Source organism: Suillus plorans, assembly GCF_016647745.1.
Source record: "Suillus plorans strain S12 chromosome Unknown HD556scaffold_39, whole genome shotgun sequence".
NCBI lineage: Eukaryota > Fungi > Basidiomycota > Agaricomycetes > Boletales > Suillaceae > Suillus > Suillus plorans.
The window spans coordinates 31681-47107 of NW_024537423.1; the positions used below are offsets into that span (position 1 = coordinate 31681).

The 15427-nt window shown below is 47.9% G+C and overlaps 4 protein-coding genes across 4 annotated transcripts; 1 reads left to right on the forward strand and 3 right to left on the reverse strand.

Moving 5' to 3' along the window:
• The first annotated feature begins 700 nt into the window (after positions 1-700).
• On the forward strand, positions 701-3109 carry HD556DRAFT_580859 (dicarboxylic amino acid permease). The gene is made up of 11 exons (XM_041311001.1): positions 701-938; positions 1000-1324; positions 1373-1390; positions 1440-1861; positions 1909-1966; positions 2029-2277; positions 2328-2400; positions 2453-2577; positions 2628-2670; positions 2721-2938; positions 2995-3109. Exons 1-10 carry the CDS (start codon positions 798-800, stop codon positions 2917-2919), a joined length of 1653 nt encoding a protein of 550 aa, XP_041158676.1. The 5' UTR covers positions 701-797; the 3' UTR covers positions 2920-2938; positions 2995-3109.
• Positions 3110-3684: 575 nt separating this feature from the next.
• Positions 3685-5277, reverse strand: HD556DRAFT_1309533 (uncharacterized protein; the record flags this gene model as incomplete). The annotated part of the gene is made up of 7 exons (XM_041300298.1): positions 3685-4074; positions 4145-4294; positions 4354-4503; positions 4552-4716; positions 4765-4786; positions 4861-4984; positions 5037-5277. The coding sequence occupies 7 exons, from the start codon at positions 5275-5277 to the stop codon at positions 3685-3687; spliced, it is 1242 nt and encodes a 413-aa protein (XP_041158677.1).
• A 1344-nt stretch (positions 5278-6621) lies between these two features.
• On the reverse strand, positions 6622-7769 carry HD556DRAFT_1239953 (uncharacterized protein; the record flags this gene model as incomplete). The annotated part of the gene is made up of 4 exons (XM_041298080.1): positions 6622-6974; positions 7039-7254; positions 7314-7590; positions 7647-7769. 4 exons carry the CDS (start codon positions 7767-7769, stop codon positions 6622-6624), a joined length of 969 nt encoding a protein of 322 aa, XP_041158678.1.
• A 2569-nt stretch (positions 7770-10338) lies between these two features.
• HD556DRAFT_1381976 (timeless protein-domain-containing protein) lies at positions 10339-14667 on the reverse strand. The gene is made up of 11 exons (XM_041303270.1): positions 13702-14667; positions 13278-13653; positions 12989-13227; positions 12594-12924; positions 12431-12546; positions 12228-12374; positions 12028-12177; positions 11748-11960; positions 11544-11688; positions 11399-11497; positions 10339-11348 (listed from the first exon to the last, which is right to left on the reverse strand). Exons 1-11 carry the CDS (start codon positions 14521-14523, stop codon positions 10618-10620), a joined length of 3369 nt encoding a protein of 1122 aa, XP_041158679.1. The 5' UTR covers positions 14524-14667; the 3' UTR covers positions 10339-10617.
• Between the last annotated feature and the right edge of the window lie 760 nt (positions 14668-15427).

Genomic DNA, 15427 nt, shown 5'->3' on the forward strand with positions numbered 1-15427 from the left:
TTTCGCTGGGTGTGCTCGGTGTCTGTTTGAGAGAGATACGAGGGCTTGGAGCTGAGAGCAGCAAGACCAGGGACACTCGACACAACAACAGCGGGAGCGATAAGGGCAGCTAATTCATTAAACTTTTCACAGCAAGAGGTGAGAGAAGACACAGAAACTCGATGCTCGGATCCCCAACTCGGAGTTGAAGTTCCCTTGACACGAGGAGTATGAGTAATATCGAGCACTGATCGTCCACTATGCCATGATGCATCGTCGCCGTCGAACATCCAGATCATTCAGGTAGTGTAGTGGGACATGAATACTGAGTATAGGTGCACAGCTGGAGTCGGGCTTCCGCCGCTGACAGTTTGGTGTGGGCCGTGTGGGCGGTGGCGCCTAATTATCATTACTATGGTTGCCTTTTTTAGAACCACCAGTCCCCATCATGGTTTTGCAAAATGACATATCACTACGAGCCGCTCTCTTGTTTCAGACGATGATGTGAGGTATGACATGACGACTGACTTCGAGGAAATATCGAGACTGGGAGCTTCTTAGACGTTCAAAGAAGAGCAGTCATAACCCCTGGTCTCTCTTTGCACGGGTCAGACCACGGTATGTAGAAAATTTTAATCCGCCAGCGGTGAGCGTAATATTATTCATGCAACGCTTTTTATAGTCATTCTCTGTGAATACCTTGGCGCATTTAATTGCATGCGGGTCCACTGATAGCGACTACATGCTGCTCGAGCGTTGGTTAAAAGTGCGCGACCTCAGGCTTATCTTTATTCGAATCCGTTTCCCTCAACCACAGCATGGACGCGCACAGTCATGATACCGAGAAGAAGATCGATAGCTTTGAGGCTAATAAGGATTTCGACCCCGTTTTAGTGGACCCTGCCGAGGAGTTGAGCTTGCATCGTGGTTTGAAAGCGAGACAGATATCTATGATAACGGTATGGCGAATTCTCATAATGCATCTTGCGAGCCAAACTAAAATTCTTTCACTCTACCTAGCTGGGAGGCTCGCTGGGCACAGGTCTCATCATCGGTTCAGGTACTGCTCTCGTCAGAGGAGGTCCACTAGGTCTCTGGTTTGGGTACTCCTTCATGGGCTTAGTCTGTTACTTCGTCATGATCTCTCTAGGCGAAATGGGTGCATATCTCCCTCATAAGAAAGGTTTTGCAGGATATGCGACTCGATATGTTGATCCTGCCTTCGGCTTCGCTCTTGGATGGAATTATGTGTTCAAGTACTTCATTCAAACTACGAACAATGTTAATGCGGCGGGTGCTGTGGTGCAGTATTGGACCTTAAGTGTACCTATTGAAGTTTGGATGGGTGCGTGCATCTTTTTACAGTCCAATCATGTACTGATCCTTGTTCCAGTGATCTACATTGCGCTGAGTGCGTATGACATCTGTCCGACTAGCCTAGCTAACACGTCTTATATTAGTCTTCCTCATCAACTTAATGGGCATTCGCATCTTTGGCGAAGTCGAATTCTGGTTCTGCAGCATCAAAGTCGTCGCTTTAGTTGGTCTTATCTTGATGGGACTCATTATCGACCTCGGTGGCAATCCCCAACACGATCGTATTGGCTTCAGATACTGGAGAGCACCCTACGGACCCCTTCGTGAATATCTTCTTGCTGAAGTACACGACTCTCGTGTTGCTCAGTTTCTTGGCTTCTGGAGCAACCTTACTACAGCTTTGTTTTCGTACATCGGCACAGAGCTGATTGGCGTGACCGTAGGCGAAACTGAAAATCCAAGGAGAAATGTGCCAAGAGCTATTCGTAGGGTGTTCTTTCGTATTTTGGTGTTCTATGTAGGGGGTACGTTCGTCATTGGCTTGACGATACCGAGTAATAGCAGTGTACGTGGTGTTGTGCACATAAGGGGCTGTTCCTGACTTTATTGTAGGCACTGTTTGTGGCTAGTACATCTCCAGCTGGTGCTGCTGCATCGCCATTTGTCGTAGGTACGTGCCTTGTCCCTACCCATGGACTATGCAACTCTGGGACCTAACGTCTCATTGATTAGTGACAACCATTGCTGGCATAAAAGTCTTGAACCATATCATCAATGCCGTGGTGTTAATCTTTGTACTTAGTGCATCAAACTCAGACCTCTATATCGGCTCCAGAACGCTCTATGGCCTCGCTGTGGAACGCAAGGCACCTCGTATATTTGCGAAGGTTAACCGCGCTGGGGTTCCTTGGCCCTCGCTCATTCTGAACACTTTAGTCTGCTTCTTGACATTCCTTAATGCGACTTCGTCGAGTTCTGTCGGTAATGAACGACGTCTGTTCATCGCATGTAAAATGCTTATTATTCGGTAGCGTTCGGCTGGTTCGCAAGCCTTATTGCGAGCTTTGGCGCTATTACGTGGATGTGTATATCTTATACCCACATGTATGTTGTTTATACTGAGCAAGTTGTCATTTTCTGATGGAATTGCTTCCAGCGCCTTCATGCGTGCGTTGAAAGCTCAAGGAATAGATCGAAACACTCTTCCTTACAAGGCACCCTTCCAACCATATGCTTCGTGGTTTGCCTTGATTTTCACAGGCATCGTGCTTTTTTTCAATGGTAGCATTTATCTGATCATGTCTGCAATCTGCGCTAATCACATCAAACAGGTTTCAGCGCTTTTCTTCCCTTTGTATCGTCATCATTTATCACGTCAGTGGCGAAGGTGATCGTAATCTTCCGGAATACTAATTACAATCCAGATCTTACATCCCTATCCCTATTTTTTTCTCGCTATGGGGCGGATACAAGATTTACTACCGCACTTTGACAATCCCCGCAAGCGAAGCCGATCTTATTACCGGAAAACGTGAAATTGATGAAGAAGAAGCACGATTTCTTGCTCGGGAAAAGCTCCAAGGTCCACGTTCTGGAATACAAAGAATTTGGGATGCGCTTTGAATAGTCTACCACTGAAACAGTAAGTCTTCCCAGCTTTCGAAAAAGGCATCCATGTAACAAAGTTTTCGCCTCAAGTTATTTACACCTCAAGGCCCCAAATTAATTCACATTTGGTTATCACGAGCCACGTATTTGCTCTGGTTTTAATTGTGTGCGAGATAAGATAACCTACTTTTGAACGTTAAGGTTCGCGCGGCGTTTCATGTCGTGCAGGGGCCCCTTTCAATCTATGTCGCGAAGGGCGGTTCGCGCGCGGGAAAAAATCATTGGCTCAATCCCGGTGCTCTGCTGATTTCCGGCCTGGGACACGGGACAAGGGAAATAATGGAATGTATCCGTAGCTTCTTTCTTCCAATCCTGCGTCGTGATGGTCCACCCGCATCAATATTTACTACTAATTCGGGTATTTGGGCGCCCAAACGGTGTTACCCTGGCCGCTCTTGGGCTGGTGGCGCCGGATACCGCTGCCAATCGGTGAACTTTGTGAAGGGGTCACTCTGATTGCCCTTGATATGCCTTCCTTGGCCTTTGATGTTGGAGCACGGGAACGTGAAAACAGCTAAGTGTATACATGGCATAAAACAGGAGTAAAGAACAGACACGTTGAATTTATCATAAAGTTCCTAGCAGGCGACATGCCTGAATGAGAGTATAACTAAAACTATTCTCTTTGAGACCTGATTTATCGTAGCTCTCAGGGTCATGGGACGTCTCGGAACCTGGGTTTTTTTTTCATTGATCCAGGAGAAGCTGTCGCGGCCCATGTTAGTCTTGTTCGTGTTTTCGCCACCCAATCGACTCCTGGCCATATAGAGTAGTAGAGAGCGGATCGAAGGCGTCCACGTAGAGACGCTCGTCGACTTCTTTTCTGATGACATCTTCAATCTTCTGCATAAAAACTTTGTTTCGTCCAAGGTGAATGTAAACCACAGACGACATGATACTACGGTCCCCTGCGGACAAAGTCATTCCGAGACCTCTCTCGTGGTTCCGGAAGTCGAAAGGATACTTGGAACATTGACATACAGGCGGAAAGTCGTACTCTTCCAATATTTCTGGAAACCAGGTCGTAAGCCCAAGCATGGAAGTCTGATCGAGCTGTTTTTGACTCAGCGCGACGGCGCCAATGCCACCCAATTGCTTCAATTTATCCCACTGAAGGATATCGGCTGGAAGTCAGCAATTTCCGAACCGGCGGGAGCGAATTGCGAATTAGATGTCTTACATCCCGAATGTCAGTTAATAGCAAAGAAGTGTTCAGAGAGTTTTGGTGGATGTAATTGATGCATGACTGTATCGTCTTAATGCCAGGATGGTCGGGAGCAATTGGGTGTTCGACTTCCACTTCGTCTTTCTTCTCGAACCATGACATGATCTAATAGCAGAAGTAGCTTTGAACGGTGGTTTAATTGCATGCAATGATGAAGTACTCACTGGAGCGATATTCATACTCAGCATAGTTGCTCCGGCTTCGATGCAGGCGCGAGCATGTGCAAGGGAAGTCACCATTGAGAGATGTATACTTATTGAGTATCTGTTGGTCAGTTCGCGCGCAGCACGGATACCGTCATCTGTCGCTGGAAGCTGAGGATAGTCAAAGGAAGGTTGTATGCACTACTAGAAGCGCATTACCGTGATGATAACTCTCCATCGTCGGACATCAGCTCGGTCAAAAAGTTCAACGAGGGCACGGGCTTCGTACACCATGGCAGCCTTGCTGTCGTGAAGGCACGAATCGATGAATATCACCACCGGGCCTTTGACTACACCTAACATGGCCAAGCCAAGTTCAAAAAGCTGTAAGACCATCAGTGAGCCTTCACGTAGGGTAGCAGTCTAACACACGAATTGCCGAAGGACAAGCCTCCTATAGAACGTTTTCGAGCATTTTCTGTTATATGATCGCTGACGCTCCATAAACATAAGGAACCAAAGACTAACGGATATCTTTCCAGTACTTTCTTGATAGCGACCCAGACATGATAACGAATGCCAGTCGTATCTGCCAGGTCACTGACATTCTTCGGGGTGAGCAAGCAACCCCAAACGCCACGAAAATACAATGCTGCTCACAACTTCAGTTAATCACATCCAGTGACACAGCCAGGGGAACATACCCATAATGTCAGCCGTATCCCCATAGATCGGAACATCCCTGTAAGGAAACGAGGGGACTACCCTCATTTTCTTGGCCTCGTTGGAAGAGGGCTCAGGTAGGGCCTCATACCGAGTGCTCATCCATAAATCCAACTTAATCTGGCCATCCCTTGAGATAGGGTAAGTACCCTGGTATTCGGTCCGTCGGGGTTTTTGCGGATAGTGCATACGTTCATCGGTAGTGGCGCTAGGGACGGCCATTCTGTGAGATAGATACCCGTTCCTTGCATCGCCCAGCCAGCTTTTTAAAGCAACAGAATGTCCACAAAACGACCACTGTGGCTCATTGTCGCATGGGCAGGCTCGATGTTTTGCCAGCCTTCAAAAGCGGCATGAACCTGCATGCAGCGATCTTTTTTTTGTCAAAGGGAGATAAAGAGAGGCACCATTCCGTTTCATTTCTAGACACATTCTGACAGATCTGAACGGCCTTTGACACGACTGTTGACTCGGTGATATTTTCTTCGGATCATCATCAACCGATCATCAAAGACGACAATAGCCAACCGCAGTATCAACGGTCAAACGAGCTTCATAAACACTGTGTATGTGGGCATAGGAATCTTCAGAAATAGGGTGGTGCATGCCATGGTCACCGTCGACCCCGAAGTCGTCCAGTACACGGAGCTTGTATAAGCCAATCGTTTCATGAGCTCAAAAGGTCCGATAAAAAACTGCTAGTTGCAGGTGGTGGCGACGCACGCCCGGCGAAGGTTATGTCGCTTTACCCGGGAGGAGGGCTCGACTCGGCGTTAGTCCGAGCCCAGAACCTCTGAATCTTCTCTTCATGAATCATGAATCCAGCGAATCCGATGCACGTCCAAAGGAAGTCCGAAGCTCGAATCAAGCTGTTCACAGAGTCCAAAGATGAAGAGGGCAGTGATTTTTAGAGGCAAAAAGGGTCTGGAATTATGCCCGAGCGAGTACCCGTTTCCATCAGAATGTTCACTGCCTTGATTGTTCTAGTGTGGCAATTGGCGCTTGAGAGAATATAGATAATTTTAAAAAAGTTATCGACGTCGGCAACGCGAAGAGATGATGTGGATATGGCCGAGGATGTTAGCTCTTTGCCAATGTCGCAGGCAGGAACGAGGAGAGTTCAGGTTCGCTGAGCTTTGAGGTGTACGAAAGGATATACGTAACAGTGCATCGAAGAATCTGGCAGATCATTTGAAACAGCCGCGAAGACCAAATTGAACGGGGTTACCAAAACCGCATCAACGCTCAGTTGATCGAAGCGATGTAAAATTGATAGGTTCCGTAGATACAAGTCGCAACAATAATACTCATAACACACCTACTTATATTACAATAAGTATCAAGATTATACAATTCATGCACATATATCCACTAGAATGCGTGATAACTTTTTACAATAGCGAAGCGCAAAATTAGAAGTAGTAGGTTGTTCGTAGGCTCTAGAAATAGCGATGCGGCAAAGAGAGCTAGTCGAGATGCAGCGAGACAGTGATAGCAATAGAGCGGGGGTATCATCTAAACCGATCAGTCCAAAAGAAGAGAACAACAATTCGACGTATTTCGGTTCTACCGATGAACCTGGGCACGTTCGGCCGAATAAGCATGCCAGTTATCCACTTCAGCTTCTGGCACAGTTTGGGCAAATGGAGGGAGAGTAGTGTGGTAATGGTTTGAGGGCCCATTATGGTTATGATGGTTTGATGACTGCAAAAACCAGTCTGTAAGCGGTTGGGATATTGATTGCGTACAACTTACGCTGTAATGATCGTCTTCAACTTTGACGGATCCGTAATGATTGGAATGGTAGTTGCTTGGAAGTGGGTGATGCGACAATGAACTTGGACGACTGTTGACCGGGGAATGCGATGAGTGTTGCATTTGGGTGGGCTGCTGGTGGGTGAAACAGAAAACAATGGTCACTAGGATCCAGAGAGTTCTCATAGAGGTGGAGGACATTACGTCACTCGCGCAAGGAAAAAGCACTCGCCGAAAATGGAGGACTTGAAGTTGAACTTGATCCGGACGGAGTATGAGGAAGATGATGAAAAGCGGGAGCGTGCAAATTAAAGAGCGAGGAGGAGTTGCCTGAAACACCGCCATGACCAGATGTGCCATTGTGGGAGGGTATATTGCCATACTGGTGATGGGAAATTGGCTGCGGAATGGTAAGTGGAGGTGGACGATCACCATGAGGGGCGTCTTGCGGCTAGGTAAAAGGCGTTGTCAGACTACTAATAGTGTTGAGGAAGGAAAAGAACCGACCATGTAGAGATCATCCATTTTGCGTTTCTTGAAGTCGCGGTCACAGTTGCGAGTGTCGTGGAAGTTGGACATGGAGTGCCGACGATAGTCTGAGGATAAATGACCAGCTCGATGGTCAGATTCCAACAAACGTCTCATTTCTTCATTTTCTTTCTGTAAGCGGGTATTTTCTTGCTCGAGCTCGCGAATCTTGACCAAGGGGGGCGGTAAAGCTGCCACTTGGTCTGGGGTAAAGCCCAAAGCGGTTTGTAGTTTAGTGACGGTTTGCTCGAGCTTGAAAAAAGGGCAAAGTTAGAAAACGCGTCAAGTTCGCGTCGTATGGAGCTAACCTGCTCGATGTAGGCCTTTCGCTTTGCACGATGGCGAGCTTGAGCTTTAGCATTACGGCTGCGCTCTGGACGATCGGGTTGTGACGAGACAGATTCAGCAGCGGAGTGAGCCATCGAGGACATGTAACGTTATAACGTAACTTTGGGAGAGGAAAGATAGTTCGGGGTTGTAAAAAAAAAAGGATTGGACGGTTATTATAGTTGGCGTACGTTGAAAGGACTCCACTCAGACGCCCAAGCCATCGTAACTATTCCAAAAGAATTCAGTGCCTCGGATTCCGAATTATTCGCTTTGAAAAGTCAGCCGACATGTCTTCAATGCGACCCTGGTGGCAAGCTTGATTCCTTGCAATCTTGAATCAAATCTTAACGAACCTTCTCCGACTCCATTGCATTACATTACAATGTCTGTGTGTTCACGGAAATCCTTTGAACAATTATTTTACCTTGCCCCCCGGGGGTTCAGCCCAAGTACCGCAACTTACCTTCCTATGTTGTTTGAAGATAATAATTTTTCACAAGAGAGTTCCCCCGTCGGCAAGTTGCGGTTGTTCCATCAGGCTAATGCCGCTGTGCCTTAGGGATGCGTTCGTGTGTTGATCCCCGATCAACAAAAATATATTATAATCTACTTCCGCGTGCAATCTACTCAATTTTAAAACTCAGAACTCCGCGATACTCCGCCACTTCTCCAGACCTTTCGTTATTGCGAAGTGTTCGCTGAGATGCACTCCCCGAATTATAGCGTACATGGGTCTCTTCTCTGATTATACCATTGCTACTACTACAACAACAACTACTACTACAACCATACATCTCACTAGTACCCTCGGATATCCACGGCTTGCTTCGAACATGTCACCATTCAGGGACTCCGTCTATCATAAGATCGAAGCCCTCTCTCCCCATGTATATCCCCCAACACTCCCTACTATACTACATGTACGCTTATCGACCAGCGGCTATCAACTTCCGCTCGATGGGAATCCGCGCAGAAATGGCGAGGTGCCAATCACCTGCCACCTCGGTTATATATCGGTGCTCAATTAATCGAAAAATATATCCGTATCTTGGGAACATAACCGATACCTTTCGGTGAGATCCGGTTCCGCCAATGTCCTACTAGTACTAATAACCCTTGGGGGGTCGTTTCACACAAAAAAAAAACGCGACTGTCTGCCAGTACTAGCTGACTCCGTGATTGACGGGCTCTTTATACCCTTTCTCCAAATCGCAACTACTAACCAAGTTGGTAGTTTCAAACTGAACCCCACCAATTCAATCGGCAAACCCCGTCCTCCCACGCGAAGGCTGTGCAAGTCTCTTCACGCCAAACTTCTTTCCGATCCAAGCCTGTGACTGGGTGATCTTCATTTATTAACCAACCTGGGTATGTCTGCCGCATTAATGTCCTGCCTTTGTACGTCATGCCACTCCCATTCAACGCCTCGCAATCGCGTTCGAGGGTCCCTCTCATCCTTAGCCGCTGGCCATTCAGGTTCAACCTAAAATAATCACCGCAGCGAAGCCTAACAAGGGTACACACGGACCCATTTTGCGACTGGCACCAGCCTAGCTCGAGCGCTTTGTTTCCCTGCGGTTCGGAACCTCCAATATAGGCATGTAAGAGCCGAAGGGCGAGCAGGTCGCCCATCGACCCCCCATACATAATATCTAATGCGGTTCCAATTTTGATAGGCGCAAGGCGTGGAACATTCCACCGCACACGATATGGGGTCGCGGCTCGGTGGCCAGTGGCCGACCATCCTCCTTCCTCTTTCGACACTCGTCGATTTATTTATGGCTCCTTCATCCCAAGCCCACACTCATTGATCGAGGCATCATTGCATATTGCGATAACTGGCATGGTATACTTCTAGGACATCATCATCATCATGTTCCTCTCCTGTACCGTCGGAAAATTGGGCTACCACTCGTCGCGGCCACGGCCCACGAGTCTGATCGTGGTGGTATTAATCTTCACTTTCCTGTGGTCTCGGATGTCGCGATCACCGGCAATTAAGCTATCTCGGGACTCTCTCCTCCAGCCTCATGGAAAGCTCAAGGCATATCTAAGCGAGATGATGAGGCTTTTACTTCCAAGAGATTTGCATGGGAAGAGGTATCCGGCTAAACTTCTCAGTTGAGGCCAGAGAAGCAGACAATATTGACTTCGGGACAATGTTTCTCCTAGGCTAGAGAATGTGTAGCTCCGAGTCGAATCCCGAAGACATGTTTGAGATGAACGGTCATCATATGCGCCGGCGCCTCGTATGTAAGTATGAGCTCTTCGGGAAGGTTGTAAACTTTAATAATGCGGCCTACAATCATAATGGGGACAATTGTTATAGGTTGCCACCTACTCCTTTTGCAATAGCAAGAGTACTTCGGAATGGAACCAATAGTTTACCTCGCCTCCACGCACCGCATTTAGCAGGTGGCATCCGACAATATATTTGCTTATCACTAGTACGCAGTCTTGCAGCAAAGTGAAAATGAATGCATCGCGAATGGACTGATACTAACGAGCTGCGGTCGGTCGTCGGCTTTGACAATGGCAAAAACGTTGACACGTTGGAAGCGATTTGATCGCAACCCCGAGTGCCTAGACGCGTGGACTCCGCGACGCTGTATCTAGCAAAGGTGGTAAGTCGGGTCCGTTCGGTTTCAGATATGATTGCTCTTTTGTCCACGTGCATTCAACATTGCACGTTTATCGTCCTCAGATTTGCAACGCTGGCTGATATCGACACGGTCGCTCGCACTGACTCTGTGGCCCCTATGTGTACCATACCAGTTACTCCGCGGGTCTAACGCTGGAAACAAAAAGAGAAACACTGGTGAATAAATTACCGTTTTACCAGCCCCTGGAATGCATTTAATAGGCATTTGTGCAACACTTCAAAACATGAAGATAAATCAGTACTACATATAAATGGGATGACGGCATGGGGTCATGACGGGTGGACTGTTACAGTTCATCATCCTCGGAAAGGACCAACCGCCCCATCCCGGTACGTCGAATGCCCGTCAAGTCCATCCCTGCATCGTCCTCGCTCACGGTGTCCGTTGACATTGATCGCTTTGTAGAACGTTTTGGAACCGGCCGCGGTCTTGGGCGCGCCCTAGGTGCGGGAGTTTCTGGTGTACTGGAGCGACTTCTCCGCATGGCCCCGAGGATGTCATCTTCACCGTCTGAGACATTTTCATCGGCACTGGACTCTCCTGCCGGTTGATTCTCGGGGTTCCCCACATTACCCTGCTTCCTAGCCTCAACATCTTTACCTTTTCTCCGCCGTTTTTTAGTTCCCGTCGCTCGCATGGTTCCGATCTTGCCACTTTGTGCGGCTGCCATGACAGCTTTATCTCTTAATGCCTTTTCCCTTTCGAGGAAGGCCTCCATATCCCCGTACTCTGCATCACTGTCCTCAATGAACTGTGCTGACTTGTATTGCGTTTCTTCCTTCTTTTTCTTCTCCCGTCTCTTGCGCTTGGGCTCGTTATCGTCAATAAGCTCGACGTCAGAGTTAGAGGGTGATCGTTGTCTCCGTCGCCGACGGGACTTCTTGCTCATGAGCTCTGAAGCCTTCTTGCCGTCAAGGTCAATGGGATGTTGGAGGAATTGATCAATGACATTGAGGCTGCTCAGGAGGTCAGAAGGAGGAATCACTGCTGGAACAGCCCACTGCAACTCGTCACCATCTATAAACTGATTAGCTGGCCGCTGCTCAAAAGTTCGCGAAAGAACGAACCGTCGTCATAAATGGTGAACTTTAACAGTCGAAACATGAGCTTCAATATCGAGTTCTTCGTTGCGGCTTCCGCATGTTCATCGCTGATATATGGTATTACTGAAAAGGCGTTAGCGCAGAGTAAAAGTTGTCCAGAATCACCTACAGTAATCGAGAAATTTGGAGATTGCTTCTGCAGAAGGAGTTAACTTCTTCTGTTCATCGTCGTCCAGGTCGGGGTCTCCGTCTTTGGGCTTTCTATCCGTCTCCTCGATAATCTTATTGCGTTGACGAATGACTAGCACCAATATCTTTACAATTGAGGAACGATCAGAGTCATTCGGTGAAGATGATTGATATGATTACGAACGTCTTTGACCCATTCTATAAGTTCGGTCTTTCCATCGTCTACTAGGGCCGCTATCGCAATTCCGATTTGCTCGCTCCACGAGTAACCCTTCTTCACTTGCACCTCGGGAGGGAATTTGGTATCTTCTACTATCTCGCGCTCATGGCGGCCTTTGCGTTCCGGTTCCCAGCTCGAGTACAGTTTCCAGTGTCCGCGGTTCTTGGGGAAGAATGCCTGATTCAGATTGAGACAGATAAGCATTGAGCGTTAGTACGTGAGATAACAAAAATGAAAACCTCACCTCCACCGCGAGGAATGGCTCTCCTTGCAACGCCTTGAAGAACCTGTGCAAAATGAAATTGACCAATTTCACAAGGTCCTTGGATGACTGGTCTTTCGGCAATGACTTCTGATCATCGAGAATCGTTTTGAATAGATGGAGTGTCGAAACCTATAGGAACTTGTATACCAAGAAACAATCAACACATAATTGCAACTTACGTTGAAATACAGCCCTTCTGCCTTAGCTTTCACGGCTTGTCGGTGGATCAAGTTCACCACCCTCTTCATGAACTCAGGGGAATCGAAGTCCCTGTAGCGCGAAAGATATGTCAGAAGGGTCTTCGTTATCGCCGAGTTTGCAAATTTCTGCACATCATTCAACCAACTGTCAATCAATGTTCCGCTTCGATCATGCGACACACCATTTCGAAGGCATCAAAGGTGAACATTGTCTCGTGGACGACCTCCTCCTCACTATCCCCATCAGGTTCGTTCTCAACGTCAGGCACCCCATCTTCATCAACTAGTAGTCCCTGACCTGCGATAACTTAAAATGACACTGAAGGTGGAAAATGTATAGCTTACCCGTGGTCTTCCTCTTACCCGGCTTCTTTTTCCTGACGTACACTGCCCCAGTATTCTCTTTCCCCCACCGTTCCAACATCCGTAACAATGCGTAAGCGAGGTGCACACTGGCATTTAGATAGGCTAGTGATTGCGTGCCCTCCTTGTAAGATCGAAGGCTTTCAAGTGAAATGTCAAGAACGTCGCCATTATAAATCAACTGTTGTTGTAAAACAGCTGCAGCCTCATTGAGCTGAGGGTCGGAGATTACCGACGAAGACATGACGTCGATCAGGAGAAGGAGTTGAGTAAGGCATTCTATTCCCGCTTGCAGCTCGTTCCACATTTTCGGCTGAAAAAAAAAGCTAATGTGAGCCAGCGACCGTAACAGGTGATAGCTTTGACTTTCACAATACCTTTTCATCCATAGCTTGTCTCATCCGCTTCAAGACCCAAATGATCCACCCGCGGTCGGTAACTTCCGCCACTAGCCCGAGGTTCCATTTTCGCTGTCCTTCGACCGCCTTTTCGTTGGACCGGGATGTCAGGAAAAATTCAAGGAACCACTTCGTGACGTAGAGTAACCGAAGATGATCTTTTTCTTTGATCTTCGGGCGTTCGGACTTGATGTCTTTGAGCAGAGAGCGGAGGAACGCTGCCGAGAGAATGAGGAGGACTGGAAATATGGAAAATGACTATACAAACGATTAAACGATGACTCCACAGACTCGCGAGCAAAACCCTGAAGGACTATCTTGGCTTCGATAGATAGATTGTCCTCGCGAGCTAATTCGTCAATTTTGTTGCTTTTGCGAGCTTTAGAACGCTTGGCAAAGTCGAGAACGTCTCCAGACTCTCGTGTGATAGCTGCTTGGCGATGAAGGACGAGCGGCCTAGAACTAGAGGCTGGATCGTTTGGACCTTCGGTGTCTGCATCGGGAGCTACTGGTTTCTTGCTCGGCCTAAGCTGCACGGAAATAGTTGTCCCAAAACGGGAGTGCCGTGAAGATGCATTCCTTGCCAAGTCTTTCTTTTTCTTGTCCTCTGCAGCAAGCAGCCGATGAAGGTTTTGCGCTGGTTGCTGAAGTGGCGTTAAGATGCAGCAAACAACAATAAGAAGGAACTTCACTTTGGACTGGTCTACAGCCAGCAAATGAGGTTTTACGCCGCGAAATAACAAATAGAATATCTCGAGTACAAGAGTATTTGATGCGTTGAAAAGAGGATCGTTGGACGTATTGGCAGCAATAGTCAGAAGCAAGTCCAGTGTGTGTGTTTCCGAGAGTACTTTTACAAGTCTAGTCTGCAAACTCGAGTACTCCACCTGGTCCGCGCTCAGGTGCGTATTTGCAGGGAGGTCCTTGATAAATATCAAGTTCCGGATGAGATGTAGAATCAGGTTCACTATCTGTCCGTCGCGCTCCTTCCTCTCCTTTGCAGGCTTTGAGATTGGGGGGAGAACAATCCCAAAGAGAGCTTGCATGACGCCTGGCTTCAGAAGTGCAGCCTTGTAATTGAGATGGCTGAACATTAGCTGGGTATAGTCCGTCCCTTTATCAAGCTCCTCATCCAGCTCCTGCAGCTCTTCCGCCATATCAATTGGCCAGGTCATGGCAGTCATTAAATCTGCACATGCGATGGCGCGCTTGTCTTCTACAAGTCCCTTGCCTGCAGTCGCCAACAGTATCGGTACAAGGTCGTTTGGGAGGACCCGGGTCTCCCAAAATATGCGCGCGACCGTACGCTCGTCATCTGTGTCGTCCTTCCGCCAGAGTTTCTTCAGATCTCGGAGACAACCGCTGACTTCATCGCCCATGCGGTAGGCACCACCTTCGTAACCACCAAGTGCATCAACGACTCGTTGGACGACAGGCTCGAGAATAGCTCTTCTGTCGACTTCTTCCAGACCGGACTCGTGGGACGAGTGGATAGAAACGACATCGTTATCCATAGGCGAGTGCTTTGACGCTGAGCAGAATGAGTTGCGGTGCTCGACGCGAATGAACAACACGCGGTCTGTCACACCACGTGATGTAAGTCGCAGGTTTCACGTTTATCATTTATAAGATTACCGTAAAGTCTAACTAGACAAACGACACAAACTCGGGCCTACAAGGTGCGTACACGAGTCGTACTTGGCGTTGTCCTCTCCGATTCACGCGGTTCCCACTCACGTCGGGGACCTCAATGCTGGAGATCCCTTGCTGTCTGCAGTTACAGAAGATGGAGTACTACTTAGCGGCATTCACTGAATGCAGCGATGCATTCCTCTTACGTAGGCCACAGCACTTGTATTCAGTAGCGCGATGGAATATGATGTATCAGAGATTTGCAACGACGTCATTTGACATTATCCTGTCAGAGATGAGCTTCTCTTTCTCATGCCAGCAGGGTAAGGCAACTGCCGTATAGTAAGCTTTCATGATTTTTGGGGTACAAAGCATAAACATTTGTCATGGACCTAGAGGAGGGCTGCAGCAGGGCTGGGCTGTAAATTAGTGGAGAAAGGTGAAAGAATGAGAAAGAGGGGTGACGATCGATTATTGTGGCTGCCGGACACTCCAAGGGTACTTACTGCAGTGCTTGCTCGGTGTCATGACAGGCGTGGAAGTAGAGTGGACGGAAGCATAAGTAGCGCTCCAGATGGGCGTCGTTGGGCTATAGATAAGTCAGGCACTTGGATGCCACCGAGGAACGAAAGAATTACGCATCATCTGATGCATATGAACAAGCAGACATCCTGGGTCTGGAAAATCCCGCAAAAATGTGATGACTTCTAATAAACTATTCTGGATGATGTTCGTCAAGGGGTGCTCATCGTTGGAGGACGAGTTACTCACAAAGGCTACACAATA